The sequence below is a fragment of the Dromaius novaehollandiae genome, chromosome W, assembly GCF_036370855.1.
Source record: "Dromaius novaehollandiae isolate bDroNov1 chromosome W, bDroNov1.hap1, whole genome shotgun sequence".
NCBI lineage: Eukaryota > Metazoa > Chordata > Aves > Casuariiformes > Dromaiidae > Dromaius > Dromaius novaehollandiae.
The window spans coordinates 71,343,630-71,368,163 of record NC_088130.1 but is presented as its reverse complement, the minus strand read 5'-3'; the positions used below and the strand labels follow the sequence as shown (position 1 = coordinate 71,368,163).

The 24,534-nt window shown below is 39.3% G+C and overlaps 1 protein-coding gene and 1 long non-coding RNA gene across 9 annotated transcripts in view; one reads left to right on the top strand and one right to left on the bottom strand.

Moving 5' to 3' along the window:
* Positions 1-5,644: 5,644 nt before the first annotated feature.
* Positions 5,645-23,231, top strand: LOC135324293 (uncharacterized). Its single transcript, XR_010385661.1, has 5 exons — positions 5,645-5,702; positions 5,972-6,047; positions 8,781-8,868; positions 18,979-22,953; positions 22,990-23,231. It is a non-coding gene; the product is annotated as an uncharacterized LOC135324293 (long non-coding RNA).
* LOC112985186 (NEDD4 like E3 ubiquitin protein ligase) overlaps positions 13,076-24,534 on the bottom strand; it is a 197,431-nt gene continuing 185,972 nt past the window's right edge. For all 8 annotated transcript variants that reach the window (XM_064500254.1, XM_064500253.1, XM_064500255.1 and 5 more), the window contains 6 exons: positions 22,082-22,142; positions 21,615-21,674; positions 20,987-21,094; positions 20,160-20,256; positions 19,469-19,541; positions 13,076-18,763 (listed from right to left, as the gene is read on the bottom strand). In XM_064500254.1, coding sequence (XP_064356324.1) covers positions 18,661-18,763; positions 19,469-19,541; positions 20,160-20,256; positions 20,987-21,094; positions 21,615-21,674; positions 22,082-22,142 — 502 coding nt within the window. In that variant the 3' untranslated portion in view covers positions 13,076-18,660. The remainder of the gene's footprint in view (positions 18,764-19,468; positions 19,542-20,159; positions 20,257-20,986; positions 21,095-21,614; positions 21,675-22,081; positions 22,143-24,534) is intronic.

Below are 24,534 nucleotides of genomic sequence, written 5' to 3'. Positions count from 1 at the left end.
TCATAGATGGCATGTTTCAGCCATTTCACGATAGAGGCATTACCTACATGAACTTGAAAATGTTAAATATTAATCATTCTTATCAGCCCTCTGTAAGCCGTAACCCAGTGCCCTGTTTTAACTTCAGGTAAATGAACAAACACTCTAGGCAATTCATGAAAGGAAGTCACTTTTGCATCAAGATTCAGCTTGTTTCACAGTTCTTAAATGCTAGTTCCATGCCTTTCTCTAGAGCATGTGGCCTGTAATTACACTTAGCATTGAACGAGTTGCTTGTAACGTCAGTGGACAGCCAGTAGGAATTAGTTTTCAGTCAACAAGGGCCTGACCTGAAGAGAGTAACTGCCTCGATCTGAGGTTTTGGTCAGCTTTGCGATAAAGACTGCAGCTAACTCCTAAGTCCCTCCTGTGTTCCTCCCCTCTCCATGCCAGGAACATGCCTTCTCAGGATGGGAAGATGAAAGGCGTTTTCTGCCAGATCAAAGCATTGATTTTCCCCCCCCCCCCCCCGCCCAATATCAAAAGTCCCTAAAATGTCAAAAACAATGAACACCGTAAGAAACACTCCCCCCCCCTTTTTTTTTGGGGGGGGGCATAACAATGGTGATTAGCGTGCGCCCCCGCCCCCCATCTGCCCTGTGTTGTTACAGGACCTGTCTGCGGTAGGAGCCAGAGCTTGACCAGGTGGCTCAGGGCTTTATCCAGTCGAGTCTTGAAGATCTCCAGGGATGGAGACTGCACAGCCTCTCTGGGCAGCTTGTTCCAATGCTTGGCTGCCCCCATGGTGAAAAAAATTCTTCTCACATCTAGTCTGAACCACTCTTGTTCCAATTTATGCCTGTTATTTCTCCTTCTCCCATCATGCACCATTGGCGTGATGGGAGCTGGGCTAATCTGATAACTCCAGAGTCCCTAACATTTAGGAAGAGACAATATAATGAGGGAGCAAAAACAAAATAATTGTTTTTGTAAGTAAAGTTAACTAAGCTCAGGAGAAATTAGCCAGTACTGTATAAGGAATGCCAGAAAGAACCTCATCAAGAACTTGGGGAACTTCAGTCTAGAAGAGAGCCAGGAATGGATCAGAAGGGTAGGAGTTGTTATTTCTTTGGAAAATTGCTAACATAAAGTTCCAATTTAGTTTAGGACTAGTGAGTAATTCAACTGGACGATAACACAAGTAAAGGGTGTGCGGACAAGCTACCTCAGTTCTGTATCATAATATACATTAAATGAAAGTCAGAAAATGGGGCAAGATCTAGGTAGCACCCAGATTTGAGTGATGATGTGATCCTGAGAACATAAGCTATGCCCAGAATTGCACTGAAAAATCCAAGCAGGACTACTCATCTCTGTTCTAACCCTTCTGATTTGTTCCTGAAGCAGCAGTGAGAAAATAACATTTTTATCAGCTGCTAAGAGTACCGAGGATGAGATGCAGAGTAAGTTCATAGGATCTGAGGATAACTCAGGTTGGAAGGGATTGCAGGAGGTCTCCAGTCCCACCTCCTGCTCAAAGCAGGGTTGGCTGTCAGACTGGACTATGTTCGTCAGGGCTTTAGCCCGCTGTGTTGTGAAGACCTCCAGGGATGGAGATGGTACAATGTCTCTGGGCAATATGTTTCCCCATTTGATCAGAAGAGATCCAGTAGATCAGCTGTGAAACGGCCAATCGGCTGGTGCTGGCCAATGCGTTCTTCTGTTTGCTGATGTACCGTGTATGTATTTTTCCTAAGTCTTTTGAGGCATCACTAGAATTCCAGTAGTGTTTTTGAGAAAACAAAATATCTCATTAGTAGTAATGAAAACTTATACTACCATACCTCTTAAGAGCCAATAACATAAAATTAGACTTTTAGTATGTTAAATGCTGCACAAAAACAGTGAAAATGATAGTTTATTCTTTAAAGATTTTACAGTCTAAGTAAAAGACAAGTGAAAGCCTGATGAGGGAGCACAAGGAAACAATGAGACAATTTGCGTTCTTTTCAGAACACTAGAAGTCTGTCTGCCATGTATTTTTTCTGTAACTTCATGAAGAAAGAGGCAATGCGGAAGATTTTGAAGGCAGTGATGCTTTGTTTATGTGAGTATTGATGTTTCTGTCATACCATGCGTGAGGGAATTAAAGCAGTTCATTGAAAACAACTAGTAGGTGAGGATTCTCTTCCCTAGTGGGAGGCAGAGCTGGCGTTTTAACACCGAAGGAAAATTCATAGCTAGTGTGAGGCTTTGAGAAGAGGAAGTGTTTATATTTGGCCTTGAGAAGGGTTACAAAGAGCAAGATGATGTGAACAAAGCAGCAGGTGAGAGATATATTTGAAAAAACACTCGATGTTAGTTTTTTTTGTTAATCTTCTTATGTATTAAGCCTGCTGTTACTGAGGTTCCTTGCAGCTACCACAACATGGATAGTGATGTTGCTTTCTAGGGGCCATAGAAGAGGAAATGTCAAATGGCACAATGGCTAGTGAAAACTGATTAAAAAAGAAGGAAGATCAGAGTTACTACTTAGCATATCAATTATTCATTTTTTTGAAGTTACTTCAAATCTTTTGTCAAAATCTGAAGAATATTGACTGAAAAGGAAGTTATCTATGTATTTTTAAAGTTAATGTCTTAAACATACTCAAACTTTGGTAAAGCAGAAAAAAATTCACAAATGCTCCCCTTACAACTTCAGTCAGGTCTATCTTACACTGCGTTACGTGGCCACAATAGCAAAACAGTCCAGAGATCTGCATGTCTGATTTCCCTGACTGACTGCAAGAACTTTCAAAGCTGCATAATTTGTTATTATTTGTAAACTTAAGAAAAAATGTCTTGTGCTGTCCAAGGCTTTCTCTCAAATCCTTCTATATTGCTGCAGTTTCCAGTAATTCTTTGGGAGTAATAGATTTAAGAGTACCGTTTACTGCAGCAGTGCTCAGAAAATGTGATGGGGAGGTACCAGAGACTTGGTGAGGGGCAGGCCAGAGACAGCTTGGCCTGATGAGGCTGAGACAGTATTTGGCTGCTCTGCAGTGGGGCACGTACAGTGCCAAGAGAACTGTAACAAACTGTTGACAGTTGTGGCTGTGATGCAAATTGGTGAATATTGTGGATGAAAACCCTGTGGCAGCACCCCTGGCAGAACTGGTGTTGGTGTTTTTTGTGCAGATCTGTCCATACCCTGAAGGACGGGAGTCCAATGCATATGGCCTGGATTCCACCCACTATGTCCTATGCAACAGTTCCTTGCTTTCATTAATTAAAGGATTTTGCTGGAAAGGATAAAGATGAAGACTTTATCTGTTAGAAGCAGCTTGTGATACGGTTATATCTAAGCTAATGAAGTGTCAGTCAGAGGTTCACAAGGATTGGCTGAGTCAGTTCTTCCTCAAAAATAATGTTTTCTTCAAATAAAATTTTCCTGGAAAACATCTGACCAAATATTTCAACTCAAGTGAAAAATTTAAAGCTCAGTAAGTTTGTTTCACTTCTAAGTGCATTTTTATTAAATTCTTCAAATCTAGCATGAATAATTGCACTTTGAATTAAAATAAAAATACTGCATTTTCAAGTGTTGCTATTAAAAATTATTACACTTTTATATTTTTTCATCTGCATTTTTTTTAATCCAGCTTTCACATATTTTAGTTGCAACATGAGGAGGACATTGAGCACAGACCAATGAGGGCACTATATTTTGCTTATTTAAGTTCTCTGATCCAGTGAAGAGACTAAAGTGATGAAGTATTGACATGATGCTAATTTGAAGTGATGGGTATTGTTCTTAATTTCTAATGGAAAATCAACATTCTCATGTTAATGAAAATCAACAGGGAGGATAGCTAAATTTAGCTATTTAAAGACCAAAATTTTCAATCTGAAGGACCTCGTGTTCCAAGCATGACCATTTTGACAACTTAATTTGATGGTCCTATAAGAACTGGCTGTGTGACATTGTAGATTTAATATATGTCTTTTCCAGATTTTTTTTTTTTCTTTTGTAACTGTTGGCTACACCTCATGTGAAATCATCGCTTCAGCTCAGGTTAGAGCAAAAGATTAACAAAAGATCTTCACTTTGCTGCTACTTTATTTCAGAATATCATGGTTCCTTCCTTGTCTTATGTAAGCATCCTTGTATTCTTTTATGAGGGCTCAAAATACCTGTAAATAAAATCTTGTCTCATCTTGGACTTCATCTTGCTGCGAATTTATGATTCTTTGTGCCTAACTTGCTGATTATTGAGCTAAGCTTTTTTTAATCTCGCTTTATTCCTCTAGTCGTCATTGTTCACTAATGGTTTTTGGAAGCACAAAAGAGGTGTAAAATGCATTGAAATAGGTTCTGTGCAATCAATGTACAGATATGCAGCAGGATTTTTAGCTGGAACAGCTCCGTATTGCTTGGTTGGTGCAGCTCCTTGTGCGATGTTACTGTGGAGTATCAGAGTTATGATTGAGATTTCATTGATGACACCAATTACTTCTTTATTAAGGTTTCAGATTGACTAGAGACAAAGAGGAAAAAGAAGGTGATGCAGAGAAATAAGAAAAGCTTTGCTTTTTTGAATGTATGTGGCTAGCTTATGTGATGTCTGACAGACTATAATAAAGCATAAAAATTAGTGCAAAAATGATAAATACGATATTGTGAAAGAGTCAGAATGCTTTTGCAAGAAAAAAATGATGCATCTCAAAGCTGAAGTATGCCATGGCATGCAGAGAAGGGAAATGTACTTGATCCTGTTTATTTGGATTTGCAAGTTGCATCTGACAAGTTCTTAAAGAGCTGAAGCTGCTGTGGGCTGAAGGGGAAAGTCTTCATATAACCAAATATCAAGTTATAGGAGAGAAAACAAAATGCAGTAGTTGTCAGTTTCCTTTCTAGGAGTTCCTTAAGGATCTGTATTGACCTTTTCAATGTATTTTAGGAAATCGCTGCACAACACGGCAGGATATTGCTGGGTCCTTGGTGCAGGTTTTTGGTTTTGGGGGAGCTTTTCTTTTTCCTCCCTTTTCAGCCTGCCTGTAGGAACTGATAGCCAAAGTCAAACAGGCTACTGAGCACTTGACCAGCTGAACTGACTGTTTGGTCATTGGACTCCTGTCCTTCAGGATGTGGACAGATCTGCTCAAACAAAGCTATTTAAACAGAGACCAGTGGCACCGATAAAAGGCGATATGGAGATATATATATGTGTGTGTGTAAATATGTATATATGTGGGTTTTTTTATATAGCCTGTAAGGACACAAAGATGTGTTTTTATTAGTAAAGCCTGTTCAACATGAAAACTGGATAATTGTTCTTTTCTTCAGATTAATTGGAAGCTGCTGTGACAGTGAAATGAGTCTTGGTCCTCTCCATTAAATGTCACTCATGCTGGTGTTGTATTGTCATTAAAAATTGTCATTAGAAATTGTTAAGTTTTGAAACAGTCTGAATTTTTTCAGCTAAGACGCATGTGTGCATGCAGTAGGCATAGAAAGACCTCTGGCCTCACTTAGAAGTTGTACTTGTTTTCCTTGCAAGTGCAGCTTGATGTGGACTGCTACTTACGTTAGCAATCTAGCTGAGTTCTTCCTTCGTTCCCCTCACCCCCCTCATACCTTCTTGTGTTGCCTGGTTTCTTTTTCTGTGAGAAAGAGCTATGGGGCTGTGCCAGAAATATTTGCACAGAAGCTGCTGTAGATTGAACTGTTGTCTGATACAGTAGGTAACAAACTTTCATTTCCTAAGCCTTAGTGAATATATTCTATCTGCCCTCTGAAGTATTTTGAATTGCTTCCACCCAGCAGTACTTCTTATGGAAGGTTGGATATTGGTGATAGGCTTGGTTTGCTGCTCTTTTATAGTGATTTATCTAGTGGACAAAGGGGCAAGCATAAGGGATGCAATATTCTCAAACTTTGTGAACGTGAGCTAAAATAAACTTAGGAGTAGGTGTGGCACTGTTTCTTCATTCCTTTCTTTTCTTGTAGAGCCAAGGGAAAGCTGTGGGAGAGTAAGGTAATTAAGAAGATGGATCTTTGGAGTGAAGCTGGTGGGAATGTTGCTGTGAGTATTACTTGGAGATGAGTCTGACTTTGTGCTCACTGCTCTGTGCAAATGCAGAGGGAAAAATCATGCTTTTATCACTACAAAGAAAAAAAAATTACTTGTGCTGATGCTGTAAGGAGAAAGTGTGCTTGCCTTGCAATAAACAAGAACATTGTAGTGAGAATGAGCAGAAACTGAGCTGATGAACGTCTACCTCACGAATCTCATTGTGTATGGTAAAATTATCTACTGTGTGTGTGTATATGTACATATATATGGGGTTGAGTTTTAAGAACATTCATTTCTTGGCCTAACATAGTCACTTTGAAGACAACACTAACACTAATAGGAAAAAAATATAGGCAGTGCTAGTTGCTGCTGGGAATCTCTGCTCTCATACAGCCTCCCAAACTACAGTGTATTTATTAGGGACATTAAGTATTGTGCAAGGTTATTTATCTCCCATATCTGCTCTCAGATATTTGAACAAATGAAGAAATAATATGCAGAGAAGCTGCAGCTGGAAGCTTGAGTTTGATTCCAGTCCAGGTGGCCTCTCCATGGCAGCAAACAATATTTTATGGATTTGAGGTGCCCCTGTGCATGCATCAGAGGCCAGAGATCTGGGAACTGGATCTGATCTGAGATTTCAGGCTTGTGCATTCAGAGAGAGGCTGGACACTGAAACAACTGTCAAAGTCCAAGGACAAAGGATTGGCTTAGGAAGCACAGCCCCCCAGCCTCTGGGTTATTAGATCAGTTTCTCTGTTGAACCAAGAATTCAGAGTCCAAAAAAACTAAATAGAGAGTTGCATTTTATCTTAACTGTTCTTCTCTGTGCTAGTATGTTGTCAAATTGTGGTTATTAAGAGCACATAACCATAGAGCATTTGCATCTGAGTGCAAACCCTTATGGTTCATATTTTTCTGGTCCTGTGCAAATGTTGGCCAAGAAAGCATTTGTCACCCCTGGGTTTCTGAGGAACACTTTGATTTGTCTTGAGCTGCTTCCCTGTAATGTAACATTACCTGGCTTCCTGTCTTGGAGGTGATTAATTTTCACTGAAGAATAGATGATCTGCAAATTTGTCTTCCCAGCTGATGATGCTAGGGTTGATACTATTGTTACAGATCAAAAGACAGAAAGGAGCAATAGGGAGATACTTCCCATCTCACCACCAAATTGCACATTCCTTTATAAATAGAGAAAAAAGAATCATGATTTAGCCTGCATGCTTCTTTTTCTACATGGGGGCAGAGTTGGGAAATATTGAGGCCAAGATGTGTGTAACAAGCCCTTGAGATAACAATGTTATCACAATTTGTATTTGCATCATTAAATAACCACAGACAATGTACCATCTGCAAGGTTGATTAGGAAGTAGAACTGCTTAAAATTTGGCAGTTTTTCTTAAACACTGTTGTTCACAAAGATAAAGCACTGGAGCAAAGAAAATGACTGGGACGGTAGAAGATAGGGAAAACATTGTTAGGAGTCAGAACAAGTAGCCCTCAATTCTCCAGCGAACTCTAGATGGACAGCAGAGGAAGAAAATTCCTGGACTTGCACAAGAACAGGAAACATTAACTTCTAGCTGCTTCAAAGGTGTTTCCCCCTCTCCCCCTTCCCTCCCCCCTAAGTAAAGAAACCCTTATACCTAAATATACATTCTCCATCAGCATACCAAAATAGTTAGAAGCACAGCAGGAAGGGTCCGTCTGCTGCATGAGACTAATATTTGCCAACTATTGATCTAGCATCCATCTCTGTTATTCTTTAACTTTAGTCCAGGGTTCAAAGTTCTGTCTTTTGTTTAAAAACTGATTTCTCTGCAAGGGCATGAACTCTAGCTAATCCAGTAGTGATAGAGGGCTGTAGAATGAGAATGAGGGTTTGCCACAGTTTAGAGGAAAATTTTGAAGCTCATACAGTGGTATACAGATGTGTGCATATCCACACACACTGCAGTATATAATCAGCCCAAAAGAGTAACAAAATGGAGCAAGTAGGTACTCCAAATTAGAACAATTCAGAAGCCCCAGATTTTCTCACATACACAGCAAAAATGAAGGTGTGGTTTTAGCCTGTGCTATTCTGTGTGTGCTGTGATAGTACAAGGCCAGCGTCCCAAGTACAACTATTATGTTTATAGCTCTGTTATTCATACGTGTTACGGTGTCTTGGCTACTTGAGTTACTTGTACTAGCTTGAGTTAATGGTCATTGCTTGCTTTGCAAATGTGCCTTACATCTAAATTTTAAATTAACTCACAGTCAGTGCATTCAGCCCTCCACAAGGTCAAGTGCTCTGATCCTGTTCAGATCCAAAGGAAAATTTCTTTTTTACCAGGTTTGAGCATGCAGAAGCCAGCTAAAGATTAAGGTTGCATGGTTAACCTGACTTCTGTCCCTGTGAATTTATGCCATGTCCTGCCCCTGTTTTCTTTTAATGCCCTAACTTAGAAAGTAGGCTTCCTTGGCTTCCACGAGATGGATGACAATAAGGATGCTCCGCTGCAGGATGAGGAAGGGTAACCTGCTTGCTTTGAGCTGCCTGCTAGGGGAGCCTTTCTTCTCCTGTACCCATGCTTAGGGAGACTGACCACGTCTCATCTATAGCCACGACACGTCATCTAATAACTTCTTTATGAAGCCCTCAGCTTCCCGTTCAGTTGTTATAATACAGCTTATTAAGATACAACGTAGAATGTCTAGATTTACAAAGGTACTGTGTGTCTGCCTTCCTTTTAGGTGTTTTAACTTGCTGATTGAGTAAGAGTTAGAAAGCTGCATGCTCTGATGGATCTGGGCTTCAATCAGTGGAAAAATCCAACTACTAGTAAGGCGGCTATTGTCTTCCTCTTTGCTTTCGTAGTAGAACTTGCTGGAAATAATGGTGGATGTTTCAATGAACTTTGCTTCCAAACATATTTGGCAAAAACATTGTGACAAATGGTTAGATACTCAGGAAAATTAAAACAAATATACATGTTGACTAAGCTAGAGGCATAAAATATGAAAATGGTTGGTTGTTAGACACTAATGGAATTATGAAAGGCAGGAAAATGCACTGAAATTCAGTATCAAAGACTTGTATTACTAAGGTTGTGGTACGACATAGAGGATAAGGATAACAGACTAGTGTGTATTTGTTATTAATAGATCCTATGTTTATATTGCACTGCACTCTGAACTTGAGTCTACTCTGTCAGGCTAATGAAACACCCATAGAAAACTGCAGAAAAATAAGTTAGGCTTTAGAAAAAAGAAGATGCATTTGATCAAGAATATGCTGAATTTGAACAAGTACAAGGCTAGGGAAAAGGGTAATCATCAAGAGATTATTTATCTTTGTGTTCCTTGTATAGGAGACATTTTGAAATAGAAGCATTTTCTGTTAGGTTGCCTTAGCAAACCCTGGGTGCCTTTCCCATGATTGCACTAGGCAAGAATGTAAATGACAGTGGTTTTATGTAGCTTCAGTTTTGGAATGAAAAAGGAGAATGAAATTCAGCTTGTCCTTCAGCAGGAATTAAAACACTCAAAACTGCTGAAACAGAAAAGGGGTTGGCTTTGAGAAGTGAGCGTGGGCCAGCATTTTAAAGAAATTTCAGCTTTTGTGAGCGCCAGTAGGTTTTTCAATGCCCAAATATTCATTAAATACAGTTCTAACCGTAAGTCCTCAACAATAACTGTGACTCTCGCATTGATTATTGGTCTACTCTGTGCACCCTACCCAATTAATGTCTGACTATCTATAATTTAGATAAACTTTGCAGTGCATGTGTGTGAATGCCCAGACATTCATTATAGATATTTATCTGCCCAGTTATTCTGCAGAACGGCTGAAGTGCAGCCAGGCACTACCGCACACAAGGAGAGCTAATGCTGTAGTGGCAACAGGTACCTGACGCTGTCTTCTGGCCCTACTGGCCTTTTCTTTTGGGGGGGGAGGGGGGTTTCCTCTAGCTCCTCCCTGGCAGCTGGAGTGCATTATTTAATTTCCACATGTACGTTTGTGTTTCCATCAGACAGGATAACCGGGTTCTGTAACAGCAGGGAATGCTAAGCACGTGCGGATGTTTCATCAGTGGCATAAATACACCTATACTTGCTGTCACTTATCTCTTCCCTTAGCTAGGTCTTGAGCCACTGCTAGGACTGGTTTCTGCTGGAGTGACCCAGCTGCAGAGGCTGTTAGCATCCCGTTTCTCTTGCCGTGGGAATATAGCTATTGCTGATTTGAGTGATGCTGTGGGAGGCAGCGAGGACTGAGAGGCTGTGCCGGGATCCAGATGCGTTTGTAGGAAATAAGACTCTCCGCTAGCAGGCTGCAGCTGTTGAGCATGAAATGTGGTGGGCCCTGGAGCTTCCCCATGCTGCAGGGGCATGGTGCCGTAAGCCGGGGCAAGCAACGGGACCTGTGGCCCGGGGGCTGTACGTGACACCTGTGCCCCACCTGTTATCACGGAGCAGCACAGGAACTAGGGCATATTGGGTAAAAGCAACGGGGGTCAGGTTCAAAACAGTCATTTGCACAGCATGTGGTCAAGCACTCTTTGCTCAAGAAGCTGTGAATGCTAAAATTTCTTTCTTTTTTTTTTTTTTTTCCAAAAACTATTTATTTGGGGGGAAGGAAAAAGGGAAAAATTATTCAATGGCTATTTATATGCCAGAAAAAGGGTTCTCCACTGTAGTTCTTCCTTGAGCTGCATGTCACTTGTATTTGGAAGCGCATTTCCTAGAAGTACTACCATTTGCCCTACACTTACTGTTCCACTGAATCCATTAATGGCTGCAGACATTGTTGTTCAGCTGGAGCTTTAATTTGATCTAGTATGGCTCTCCCTATTATGACACCAGAGGAGGAAAAAAAAGAATTAATTTTGATAGTATAATTTTTTTTTGTGTGTGTCCTGTCATCTGATAAATTACTGCCTGAACAGTAGCAAACCACCAACTTTCACTACTGGACATGATAATCTATTCACTGCTAATATAGTTACTGCAGCGTCTCCTACGGGTGGCTACAGAGTATTGTAGATACATATATATATTTATTTGGGATTTTAATATATTAACTTTTTTTTAAGCGGCAGCAGCAAACCCCCTCATCCATAGATGTATGCCATGGGCACAGAGACTGGTAGAGCGGGGATTAGCACAGGCATCCTTTGACCACTGGGAAAGTTGCATTGCCACGATTAATTTTTCATTTCCATTTGGAAATACAAATGGCATTGCAGAGGCATGGATAATGTTGGAGGGGGACAGGCTGGCTTGTTTTTGTAAAGGGTCCTTGTTAATCCTATATTTTGGTATTACCTTGTGTGTCACTTTATAGCACAAAGATGTATGCCCTTGTAAAGGAGTACATTGAACCCACCGCTGAGCTAGTTCCAGCACAAGGGAGGGCGCAGTATTAGTTGACAGAATTAACTGCACAGTTCCTGGAGAAGGGGGCAGAGCCGGGGCAGCCCCTGCAGGGAGCAGTGCCCGAGGGAGGAAAGGGCAGGCAGGCGCAAAGGGCATGCAGCTCAGATGGGATTAGATGAGCTGCTGCTCTGGGGTCAGCAGCAAGGTAGCTGGACCACTGTGCAAGTATGCCAAGTTACAGAACCAGAAACAAAGCATGAAGCAATTTACAGTCTGAAAACTGAAGTTTATTACTAAGCAATGTTACCCTGTTCTGGAATACATTGGCTGTACTGCTGAAGGGTAAAGAGACTGTGTGCATTAATAAGGAGGACTAAGTCACACTGAAAGAGCAAGTTGAGCTGATGTACCATAATGTGCCCCCCCTGCCCCCCCCCCCCCCAATCCTCAGTTGCAACCCCTAATAGGCTGTCAGCCACAGGTGTTTTGGGGTAGTTATATGGCATTAGTGAGCTCATTAGGAACTCTGTTCATAACAGTGAATACAGACAGTATTTTCTGGGTTGAATTAAGAGAAAGTGGCATGGCCCTTCACATACGTTAGTGCAAGTCAGATCCATGTAGTGATGCTTAATGTGAAGCTCATAAAAGTTTAGCAGCTGTTTGAGAGCTAAGTTGCATGTTAATTCTGTAATTAAGACTAATGGATAATATACTCCAGCTGAGCTGTACCTGCCTTATGCATTGATACTAGGAAGGATGGCAAGCGGAGGAGGAAAATACCATACTTCTAAGGTGAGCTGGTAAGTCAGAAAGGACTTTTTTTAATTGTTAGGCTGTCATACTGACTAACAGAAAAGGCAAAATTAATTCCGTTGCTGTTAGTGAAATATGATTCTTGAATTGTAGCACTGTGTATTAATACAAAAAAAAGATGAGCAATGATGCATAGACTTGCATTGTTAAAATAAGCTGCGTTTCATTTATTGACTAACTTACCTACTTTGTAGTACATACATTAATTTTTGGAGGGGGACTTTTTTTTGTGGGCTGCAGAGAACTACTGTAAACATGGAAAAAATAATAGAGGAAAAATGATAGTGTGAATGTTTTGATTTGAGGCACGGCTTAAAAAGGAACATTTTGTGAGTCTGCTGCGTATGTGCTCATTGCATACTTGGATAACTCAAGAACAGAACTTCTAAGCTTGGCCGGATGCAATATTGCTGTTCTTTTATTAGAAGTAGTGACAGAAGAGGAAGGATACCAGTGAGAAGCTGGGAGAGACAGCAGTTCTGTATCTGCTGTAATGATGCTTCAGAAGTGTCTGCATCATCACTAACCTTGTATTAATTGTTCCACTACTTAAAGCTTGAGAAAAGTCATCTTAAATACTGCCTTGTTAAGTTTGTTTTGCATCAGTGGCCCAGAATTTACTACAAACCTCTCTCAGGGATATATTATTTTTCAGCTGAAAACGTAGTATGTATTACTGTTTCATGAAAGTGTTGAGGATCACGGAGAAAAAATTGGGAACCACTGTTTTTAATCACTTAAAAATAAACCAGGTAAAGCTGTGACTACAGTTTGGCTTGCACAAGCACCTCCCAGGCCTTCCAGGAAATGTTGACCTTAATACTAGAATTTTTTTTAACAAAACAAAACAAAGCTTCAGTTAGACAAAAAATATATTTGAAGTATAAAATGCTCTAGCTTCCATAATTCTTTATTAAATATTTAAGTTGCATCATTTCATTACAACAACTTCATTTTGTCACATTGAGCTTTTGCTGTCAGGAGAACAAACTACAATTTCCTTCACTTAAGAAAATAAATGGAAAAAATGATTTTTTGCCCTTAAACAAAAACCTTTCCCCACAGTGTATCAAATCCAACCACAGTTTAAAGCTATTTTAATTGTGAAAATGAGCATTATCTGTAAGTAGTATTTTTAAAATCAATTTTAAGGTAGTTTAGCATAATTTTGAATTGCTGCCTACTATGAGGCAATTTTACAAAAAAAATTATGAAAGTGTGAATTTATCTGGAATGTTTGAAACTCTTATTCACCTTTGGAGATATTAATAATCTCCGGTTTAAATTTGAGTAAAAATTTTAGGTTCACAAACACAGAACATAACATCACTTTCTGGAGTTTTCCGTTTGGGGTCTGAGAATCATAACCTACCCACCATGGCGTGTCTGCGATAGAGCTGCCAGAGACAGACTGCTCACAGGCCTCTTTCAATCCAACAGAATGGATTTAAGAAGTATAAAAATGCAACACACTATTGTATGTGGCTACATACAGTGTATATTTTATATATATACATATATATAAAATGTTAAGAAAAAAGGAGCAAAGGCTACAGGGAAATAATATGGAAAAGGAAAAAAAAACATGTAAGTGGAAGATCAGTGGAGAAACAGATTGGTTAGATGTCTATAGATAGACATATGACTAAATATGATTTGCATTGATGGCTGTGTTATCTAACAAGGCTGTATGTGCAGTATGACAGATCTGATCGGTATGTAACATTAATATGGTTAAATTCCAGTTTTATAAGTAAGTTCCCCATGCATTTCAAACATGCATCACTTTTTAGTGCAACATCATAACAGAGAGCTGAAGACTGTAGGGGTTTTGTTGTAATTTTATATACAAAAGGAAATTTCTTTTTTATTAACAAACAAGAGAAGAAAACTAATGTACACTTAGGATGTCCAATCTGGTAATTCTACCTTTCTTGCACTATACATACTAATAATTAGCTCTAGCATTCACAGGGGCTTCATTACTTATTTTTGACTATTAGAAATGCAGACCAACTATCCAGTTTCTCTCCCCACCTCACCTTCTGCTCCCTAGTTTTGCATTTCCTAACAATTCCTGGCCCTTTTAGAGACATCAGGGCTTCACCCATGGCATCAGAAAAAGGTAACCTGAACTCCACAGCCACGATTATCAGTCAGAAAGGGCTGAGCAGTCAGGAGGAGAGAGATGGAAAAAATAATGTTAAAGTACCAGATTTTGTTGCATTGCATTATGTAGAAGCAATTTCCAGCAGCTAGCAATGCAAACTAGAGTTACTGTGATAGGTATAGTGTATACTAATTAGTTGGCAACCTCACAGGGCACTCGGATCTAAAAGCCTTGCCGTGAACAAGAGGTGACAGCTACAGGGCTCCATATGCTATAATGTGACTAAGTGTTCATGAATTGTTTAAGGCTTCTCAAAAGCAGACAAATAATGCTGTATGTACCAGCTTCATGATTACTATTTATTGACCAAACATTGGAGCTGGACAGAAGCTATTAAAATACTCTTGGGTCATTTTGTGGTGAATGGGCTGAACTATGAGTGTACAAGAGTAAATTAAGGCAAATTAACTGTGTTAAGAAAGGCACTGTATTATGGTACAAGTCCTATTGGAGCAGTTGCTTTATTATGTTTTAGATGCTATTTTAAGTAAATGACATATTGGGACACTTTTTTAAAAAGGCTCCTTCAGGCTTTGCTGCATGAGTTTCAGGAGGATTCCAGCTGTCTACAGTGTGTTAGAAAGGGAAGTCTGGAATCCAGTCTTGGCTCTCAGTAACAGCACTTAGGCTTTATGTTACAGAGCTGTGTAGGAGAAAACGAATTTTCTCTGCAGGTGCTGCTTTGCAAAGCTAAGGACATATACCAGGCCTCATACAGTTCACTGCAAAAATGCCCTGGGTTTTGTCACACTATAGGAGATCTTAACTTTTTGGCTGATGCAAGGTGCATATCTGCCCCAGGGTTTAGCCATCAAGGTAGCCACCAAGAGTACATTTTACTAGAGATTTCCATCAGCCCAGCTAGATCTATGTAACTACACTGATGGCTAAAACCCAAAATACAGACCAAACCAAGACTGTTATGGATGTAGCTTTCTCAGTAACAGCCTGTTAATTACAGGTAACAAGGCAGCTTCTGATACACAACATAAAAGCTTTATGCACCAAGGGGTCTGGCCTGAGCAATTCACATCAGCTTACCCTACACATAATCACACTAACTTCCAGACATGGAATCTAGATTATTTATGGGCCCCAACACGAAATGGGTCGTTCCGCTTCTACCATGGAAGTGCCTGCAGTATTGCAGAGCTGCACCCCTAAAGGCAAAAGGCAGCAGTGCTGTGCAGTAACAGTGTAGCTAGCTCAGCTAGCAGAAAGCCAGCGCCTTAGTTTCTGGTGTGTTCACCCTGACTCTTGTATTTGCTGGAGGGCATGTTGAACAAACTGGCTGCAAAACAAAAGCTGAGGGAGATAACTGTGGTGCTGCACCAGCTCTGCACAAGGGCAGTAGGTCTGCAGTGGAGGTGGGAGCTGCGATGCCAAAGTGCAGGCACAAGAGGAATTACCATTTATTTAACTGTTTGCATTAATGGCAAAAAAGCCAAAATGGCACAAATTTCAGCATGAGCTGTACAAGTCCATGGGGGACACTACATATCAGCTTTCATTGACACTATTGCCCGAGTTAGTTCAGACCATTTCCCATGGTGCAATCAAAGCTACCAGCCACATTAATGGCAAACCTCGAGGGCTTTCTTTGTAATGTTAAACTTTTTCCTAAAAAATGAAAAATCTCCTCTCTTAAAATAAACCAATCCAAGCACACATCAGTTATGCTTCCTACACTGTAAGTCACTCCCTATTGTAATACCTAGGGGATTTTTCTGCAGCGTCTGCCAGCTTGTGTAGGTAAGTGGATCTGAAAGATGTTAGGCTAATTCACTCTAAATTTTCTATAGAAACCCACAAACACAAATGACCCCAACAACAAAAAAAAGCCCTTTCTAGTCTGATGTCACTGTGTAATTCTTGATACCTATCAGCATCTACTGTCTGAAAGGACTCTGCTGTAGGTAAGTATTAGTAAACTCTGTTTTAGAATTTGAGGATGAGGGAAGGGAAGGGAGTAAAGCAAGATCACAACAAGAGGAGTATCAGATTCAAAACACAACCTGACTTCTAGTTCCACCCCAACTTAACTACTGCACGATCACATCCTCCATCTATAATGAGATTATATGTCAATTCTGTAACAAAAAAATCCAGGTGTTCTTAAGGTTCTGATACAGGGCACTGGACCTGAACATAACCTCCAATGACATAAAGATCCTCCAGGTAAAGAGATTTTTTTTTTTTCTTCCCTCCCCCTAAAAGAGATTCTGCAGTATGACACCTCCCTGGAGGGAGTCCATGCTGTAATGAGCAATGCTTAACATACAGAAAGACAGTGTAAATAACTGGATTTAGCCCTCCCCACCCCCCTTCCCATTAGATAAATCGTCCGTGTAGTGTTTCCCTGTCTACTCAGGGTGCAGTCCACTTCTTTCTCACATTTAAGCTTTTCTGCTCACCAAATGCAAAATGTCAGAAAGGAATGTCAGAAAATACATTTCATAAAAAAATGAATCCTAACCTCTGTTCCAATAATAAAAAAAGAGCTTCTCCATGTACCTATTAGCTCTTCAGAGTTTTTGCTAAGATGCAAACATTTGCTGAATGTTACCACCATTAAGTTTCCTTCCAGTAGCCTTTGTAGCTGAAGTATTTAAAGTTTCTGCCGTCAAGGACTGCCACTCATTATCAGCAGTACACTGTACTTGCCCGTGGGTGTCACGTGCAGGGCAGGGGAAAGAGCAAGTAACAAAGCTGTCGGCAATGAGGTGAAATTTTCTGTTTTGGCATGTGGTATCTTGCTTGGGAAGCACTGACTGGATTCTTAGGGGGAGAAAAACCCTGTACGTAGCAAGTATGTGGGCAAAACTTACAAAACTGACCACACTCCAATTGCTAAAGCCACACCCTCAAACCTGCTCCTGGTCGTATGATAACCACTTAACTTCAGTGGATCAAATGCAAATCTTTCACTTTTAATCCATCACACAACAGATGCAACTCAGACATTATAGTTTAAGCATGCAACATGTCATAGTAACAAAACTGATTAGATAGCAGTGTATATTAAATAAATCTTTGTGATTAAGTAAAAAATAAATCACAAAAACAACTGGTGAGAACATGTCTGCAGGCTCAGCTCTACATCTGTTTTTTTTCTTTTATACATCAGCAGCAGCCAAATTCACAATTGATAGATATTGCACCAGAAAGACATGTGCAGTGAGAAGGAATATAATCACATTAATGTTTATGATAAAAAACAGATATGACTTCCATGTGTTACATAAAGTGCCTTTAGAGTTGGTGCAGTTAGAAACAAACAAAAAATAGTTATTTAGTTATCATTAGCAAATGCATACAAATAGGAGACAAAACAGATCTGTTTTCCATAGCGCCAAATCACGCGGTGTCAGGTCTCATTCAAAATGCCTCCATTGCAAACAGTAAAGAGGAAAGGATAATAAAAGAATCACTGTACAAAGATAATGACAGGGTTAAGCATATTTTCCTAAAATCATTAATGCCAACCCTACCCCAAAATGTTTTATAGTACATGTAAATATTACCAAGGAATAATGAGGCAATTTCTTTACTGAACATGAGATTCGGCATGCTATGTTATGATTCTCTCTTGACTTTTAACTATTCTATTATCTATACAAAAAAGCAACATCCAATCCTTACTTCTTCTGGATACAGAAAAATATTTATGTGCTCAGTGAAAAGGTTTTTAGAGTTGCTCTTGATACAGCCCATGAACAGAAAACTTCCAACATAGCTTTCTCCTATTTTCTTTAATGGTTTGGGAACATGAGGCTCAAAATGCACTTTGAAAAAATGACACTGGCATCAAGTCTGGTATGAAATTAAGATAAGAAAAATGCTCATTTTTCCAAGTATATGATATTTAATTGTAATGAAATAAAATCTGAAAAAGTCTAAATCAATTAAAAAGTAAACATGAGTTGTAATACTATACCTGTAAAATGATTAATTCCATTCATTGTCATTAGAAATTATGTAAAATATTTATTAAGGGCTTTGCCTACAGAGGCACAACATAAATAGAACAAGTCTTGCTGAAATGTAATCAGAGTACATGTTAACCAGTTGGTAATTTGCTGTGGAAATGTCAGAAAAACAATCCACAGATTATAGTTCAAACTTCTGAATTTAGGCAACTGCACTGTAGAAGTGTTTGCTCCATGAACCAACATTGTGCAACTGTTCTGCCATAGTCACTCAGAGTCCATTAGGCAAATGCAAAAGTGCAAGCAGAACTTGCTTGAAGGGGGGAAAAAAGCTGCTGTTTTAATCCACTCCTTCAAATCCTTGAGCATTTTCAACTGCCATAAGTAGCTTCTCTCGTAAATCTTCAAAAGATTCATAAAGAGGTAAGTCTAGGCGATTAAAGCTGAAATTTAGAAGGAAAAGAATAATTTAATAATTGAAAAATGTACATAATTTTAAAGAAATAGAAAGGTTAAATAATTTGGAGGTCTTAATAGAGGATATATCTTATTGTCCAAACGTGGGCAACCTCCCATAGTGTCCTTTGCAAGCCTAGCTAAATGCTTGTGTTTTCAAAATGGGTTTTCAGAAATAACCATCTTTCTTCTTTCTTTACAGAACTGAATGGGGGAATTTATTAAAACCTGCTTAGAAAAGGAAAAAAGAAAAAAAGAAAAAGCATATTCAGTTGATAGGAAACAGCCTTCTGACAAAGTTGAAATGTTTTCAAGGACTCAGCAGAGAGATTCTGAATTTACAGGATAGACTTTCTACTCTCTGGGGAAGAAAAAGAATAGGAATAAACACTCAAAAGAAGATTTTGAAAAGGTCCTGTAAAATCTAAAGAATAACTGAAAAGTGAAAAGGGTGGGCTCGTTTTGGAACATTTTTGGGTTCTTTCTTTTTTTCCTTCATAAAGGCTTTTATTCTACAGAATGGTGTTTCTTTATGGAAAGAAGACTATTCTGTGGCTGTGCTTTGTCCAGTCAGACTTTCCGGAGTTCACTGAACCCACTTACCAGGAAGAGGGGGGGAAAAAAAATCACTGAAAATGAGAAAGGGAACATGATGAGAGTAAAAGGCTCTAATTTAAGCCTTTATGACTTACCATGTGTGAGCTCTGGGCAGTTTATCAGGACTTCCCCATTGCTCTATTGTAAACAGCTGAGGACCATTTGAACCTGGTTAAAAATGAAAAACATGACATTTAAATTACTGGACACTCCAGAGACTACCTAAATGTTATTTTCAAAATCAAATGTTTGCACAAATTACAGGTTATATTTTCAGTTAGTACAAATTAGCTGGTACAAACTCTCTGAAGTCAAAATTACATTAAAGCACATACAAACATTGTTCTTCATTTCCACATCCAATTAGTTTGTTAAGTTCATTGAGCTACCTTTGCATAGAGATGCTGTAAAATTCCAAAGAAGTAAGCTCAGACATTAATGTTGAAAAATTAAAGTGCTTGGATAAAAACACAGCCTCCTCCTCCTCATATGCCATGGATATTATTCCTGTTGACAGTCAAAATTTGCTTAGCAGAAGCTGATCCATTCCTGGGCAAGGAAAATGTCTACATAATACCTGTGGTGTCCAAAACTGTACCCCCTCTTTAGGTGCTCCCCAAGTTCCCAGAGGTTCATGGCATCAAGAAGGAGAAGTCTTAAGCTGGGGTCAGAGCTTGGCTACCACTGTACTCCAGTAGCGCCCAGGTTTTCTCCTTGATACGCTGCGAGTCTGTTCCTGCAGCCATTCCAGTAGGAAAATAATCTGTGCAACGGAAAGCAGCTCACCATAAAGTTCAGCAAATCCGTTCATAGGCACGCGTGACGTCCCAGTAACAAACTGCAGTAATCGAATCCGTTTTTCAGCATCCATCAGTAAAACGGCCTATTGACAGAAAGATACACGGTCACTGCCTTTGCGCTAATATAACTGTAGATGCCATTAAAAAAAAAAAGTAAATTCTTTATTTGCATAATAAAGAAATAATAATAAAGAAGACAGAAACACCTCAAAGATCAGACAAAAGCAATCCAAAGGTTCAAAAACCCCCCAGATCAGTGTTATACTTTATGAGGACCTCAGAGTCAAAACTTTTGGGACCATCTCACCGTTTGGATCAGTGAAACTTCATGCTACTGTAGCGTGGTGATTGCTAATACAAGTACATATTCTTTGTTTATAGCATACATGGTCATGACAATGACATAAGAAACTCAGAAATTAACTTTGAATGCATGTACTAAGCTGCAAGATTCCCATAATTTTAAGGAAAACAGCCACCCCTTTGAAAAGTAAAAATCTATTGCTATTATGTGAAAAAATATTTTAGTAGTTTTTTTGTGAACTTTGTTATATGCTTCTCATAAAAATACTTTACTTCACAAATATTTCAAGACACTTTAGATAAAACCAAAGATCCAGACTTCACAGCTTGGGTTTACTTCTAGTATAGTCTCTGATGAGTACCACCCTTGTCATTTCCTGCATATAAAAACGCACTCTTCAGCAGTCCTCGTGAAGAAAACAGACAGATTTCGTAACAGACTCCGCAACACCGTACGGTACCTCTGACTTTCAGAACTACAGAGATGCCAAGTGCAGTAAACAATATTACCTTCCAGAACCACTGGATAACAGGATGGTTCGGACAGTAACCGTTTTTGTAGATTGTGTGTTGTCTCCAGTCGTTAACATCAACATCCCCAAGGCCGCACATCAGTAACTGTATGTGGAAGCAATTGTGAGGGTGTTAACTGAAGATGGTTTTGTGTTCTCCTGCGCATGCTACCAGAAAAACCTGTTACCCTCTCCCTCTGCTGCCTGCCCTTTTAAACAGCCAAGCGGGGCAAACACAAGGAGAGCTGGGCTTCTCTCCAGGAGAATGCGCACAGTGTTTCACCTTACTGGAGAGAGACTGTTCAACACAAGCGTTAGGTATGATTTGTGTGACAGCATCTTTTGTAGCGTTTTGCTCAAAACGCACATGGCCAATGTAGGCATAATGGCATTAATTCAACAAGCGGCTTTACACACACTCAACTGCCTCACTGAATAATTAATATTTTTTGTGCTTTTTATTTAATAGATTCATTAATTAGAGGGAAAAAACTCATTTCCCACCATAAGTAAAGCACCTTTGCCTCCCAGTTCAGTTACAATTTACTGAATCCAGAATATAACGCATCTATTTGCAACAAGCGTTACTGATCTATTGTCTCTAGAAGTCAGTTAAACATACTCACCTCTAGCTCATTTTCATCAAAAATTTTTATCAGATCAATAGGAAGAAGTTCTGTGAATCCCTAAAAGAAAGCAAAACAAAGTTAAAATTCTCATAGCATGTAAAATTAAATTTTTATTTAACAAGATCTTTGACTTCAGGGAAGGTAAGTAAATGAAATATACAGTTGTGAAAGTATTACGAATCTCTAATTTAAAAATTAATCACTAAAAGTTTTCAAGCTCAAGTAATTTAAATTTGACAGAGAACGACCATATGAAAAGAAAAATATGAAACCATAAAACATAAGCATTATAGAGCTCGTGCAGTCATACAAAGCTCCCCACTCCCTTCATCCGGACACAGATTTATAAGAAGTCCACATAAAAAAATGCCCAAACCCAAAACACATTACTCTGGACTCTCAAAAAAATATCCATAAACTTGAAAGATGTTTTGGGTGAAAAGCAGCAGCTAGAAGAACCTTACCTCCAAAAAAGCATTCATTTGTTTTTGAACTCTGTTTACAAATCTCCACTGGATGACGAGGCTGGAGCAGAGAAACAAACACATTCATTAGGAGGCTGAGAACAAAGTGTTCAGGGATTTTAACTACCGTAATATTTTCAGTTTCTCATTTACAGCTTCAGTTATCTCCCCTCATACTGTGATGTTAAGTAAACAGAAGTTGGGAAGGGAAAAATCCCTCCAATTCCTGCTGAAGTTTTCCTGTCTGTGAAACATGAAAATGAACAGCCTTTTATTAATTGTTCAAATTCATCTTGCGTGACTTTTCAGATTGTTGAAATAAATCACTGACTAGTATAAACAAGGTTAGTAATGAATATTTTCACTTTAGCATGTGATATTAAAACTCTGCACATAATTCAACTTTTTTTTTAGATACGACCTTTCTTTATCACTAAAAATTTTTGATGTAACACTAGCAGATGACATGCCATTAATCTTTTTGTGCCTATGGATATTAATTCAAAATTGGGGACAGTTAGAATTGCATTTAACAGTCTGTCAATAAACAGAGAGATGGATAACAACTGCAGTATCAGCAGACACTGCTTGTGTTTCAGCGCTAACCACCACCGCACAACGCCCTACAGGCGCTGGGTGAAGGCTTCAGAAACCCCCTTCCTACTCGAGCAAGCTGCAGGCCGAATTGGTGTGAATATTACAATTATAACGTTTGCTCATCACGTCGAGGAGGTACTTACTAAAAATGGCAGCAAGTATTTGTTGAATTGAATGTTTTATGTTCTGGTAGGCAAAAAACCCTAAAATTAAACATAAATCGTCTGTTTACATTTGGCCAATTGTTGATAGCGGCACTGGTACCAAAATCACAGGTCTAGTCTGTGCACCCGGCAGAGAAAGATGATGAGACGACGGCCACCCTAGAGAGCAGCTCTGGGCTCACCTGAACTCAGCAGCTTTGGGTGACACTCTGGAGAAGCGAGTTTCCTGACTACGTAGGGGATTTCAGAAAAAAACTGTTCAATTAATTCTATTTTTGTTCTTATATTGGTCAATGTATATTGGACGACATTCAAAAATGACATTACAGCATTGGAGAGTGTTCATTTGATGGTCACTCACAATGCTTAAAGAAATAATATAAAATATATATTTGTAATTAGTAGCTATTTAATCAGTTTATGTTTTCGTTCTTTCCTGCAATAATTACATATAAATAAAAAAGTAAATGAAATATTAAGTTTTCTGTTGGACGATGATTCTTCATTCAGTATCCACACACTACCACATATACTACAGAAACACGAGAACGCACCATTTGCGTGGGACGTGAAGACAAAGAAGCAAAAGTAAATTTACACTTGTGACTATACCTGGGGTGGGTGTGGGTGTGGGTGTGGGTGTGTGTTGTTTCTTTCTTTCAGCCCACCAACTAGACTAGTGCTATCATAAGGGAATTCCAGGGGAAAGTTCTATGAAGAATTTCGATTTACATAAGTCATTTCCAAATGAGAGAACACAAACACCACTGTTGATTATATACAACAAGACTGTGGCTAGCCGTGCAAGAAGGGTCTACATGTACGTGTAGTTCAGTCATGCACCTTGAGCTGTGCATTTTCAAAGAGCTTTTCTTTACTGCACTGTGTGGAGATGATGGAGTTAAGAAATGTTTATGATGTCTAATATTTTGCATCTGCAAACATAACTGATGTGCATGAAAAACTAAAGATTTGACAGCATAAACATATTCCTTGCCATTAAAGTAACAGTAGAAAAGAATTCATAAAAGCAGAAAATTCTTACTGCTCTCCCATTACAGCCAGGTCACGTAACAGAACACTGCAAATGGGATTAACAAACCAGGACACAGCTTCTCTTAGGAGAAAGACTGAAACATGTACAGATCTCCTGAGCCCTTCCCTGAACGACAACCAAAATGGCAAGCAAACGTTCATGTGATAAACTGCTATCCTATTTCCATTCTTTCTCTTTAGCCAGTTTAGTGCTCAGATCCGGACTCGATCTGCACTCTGTGACCTTGCGGTCCATCATGCCAAACTGCAGATCCTGCGGTGGAAATTCACCGCGACACTGGAAGTTTGCAAAGCAGAGCTAGCTGCCAACAGACAGTAAAAGGCATGAAATTCAGTGAAATTCAGATGTCTAGTTTAACATTATAATTATTGCATCCAAGATGTGCCATTTCTAAGATGTGCCATTCCTTTTCATCAACTAGGAAGAGTCTAGAGCAATTCCCCTTCTGGAAAGTTCCTCACGACAATATGTCAAGAAAATACTGTATGCTTCGCATTGCATGTCATGCTCTACCTCCATCAGTGAACTTGTAGAACAATTAATGCTAACAGTCAAACTTGCTAAGCATTAGTATGTCAAGAAACTACGTTACTAAAGGCTTTTCTTTCCACTGGCGATCTGCTGTGCCGAGTGCT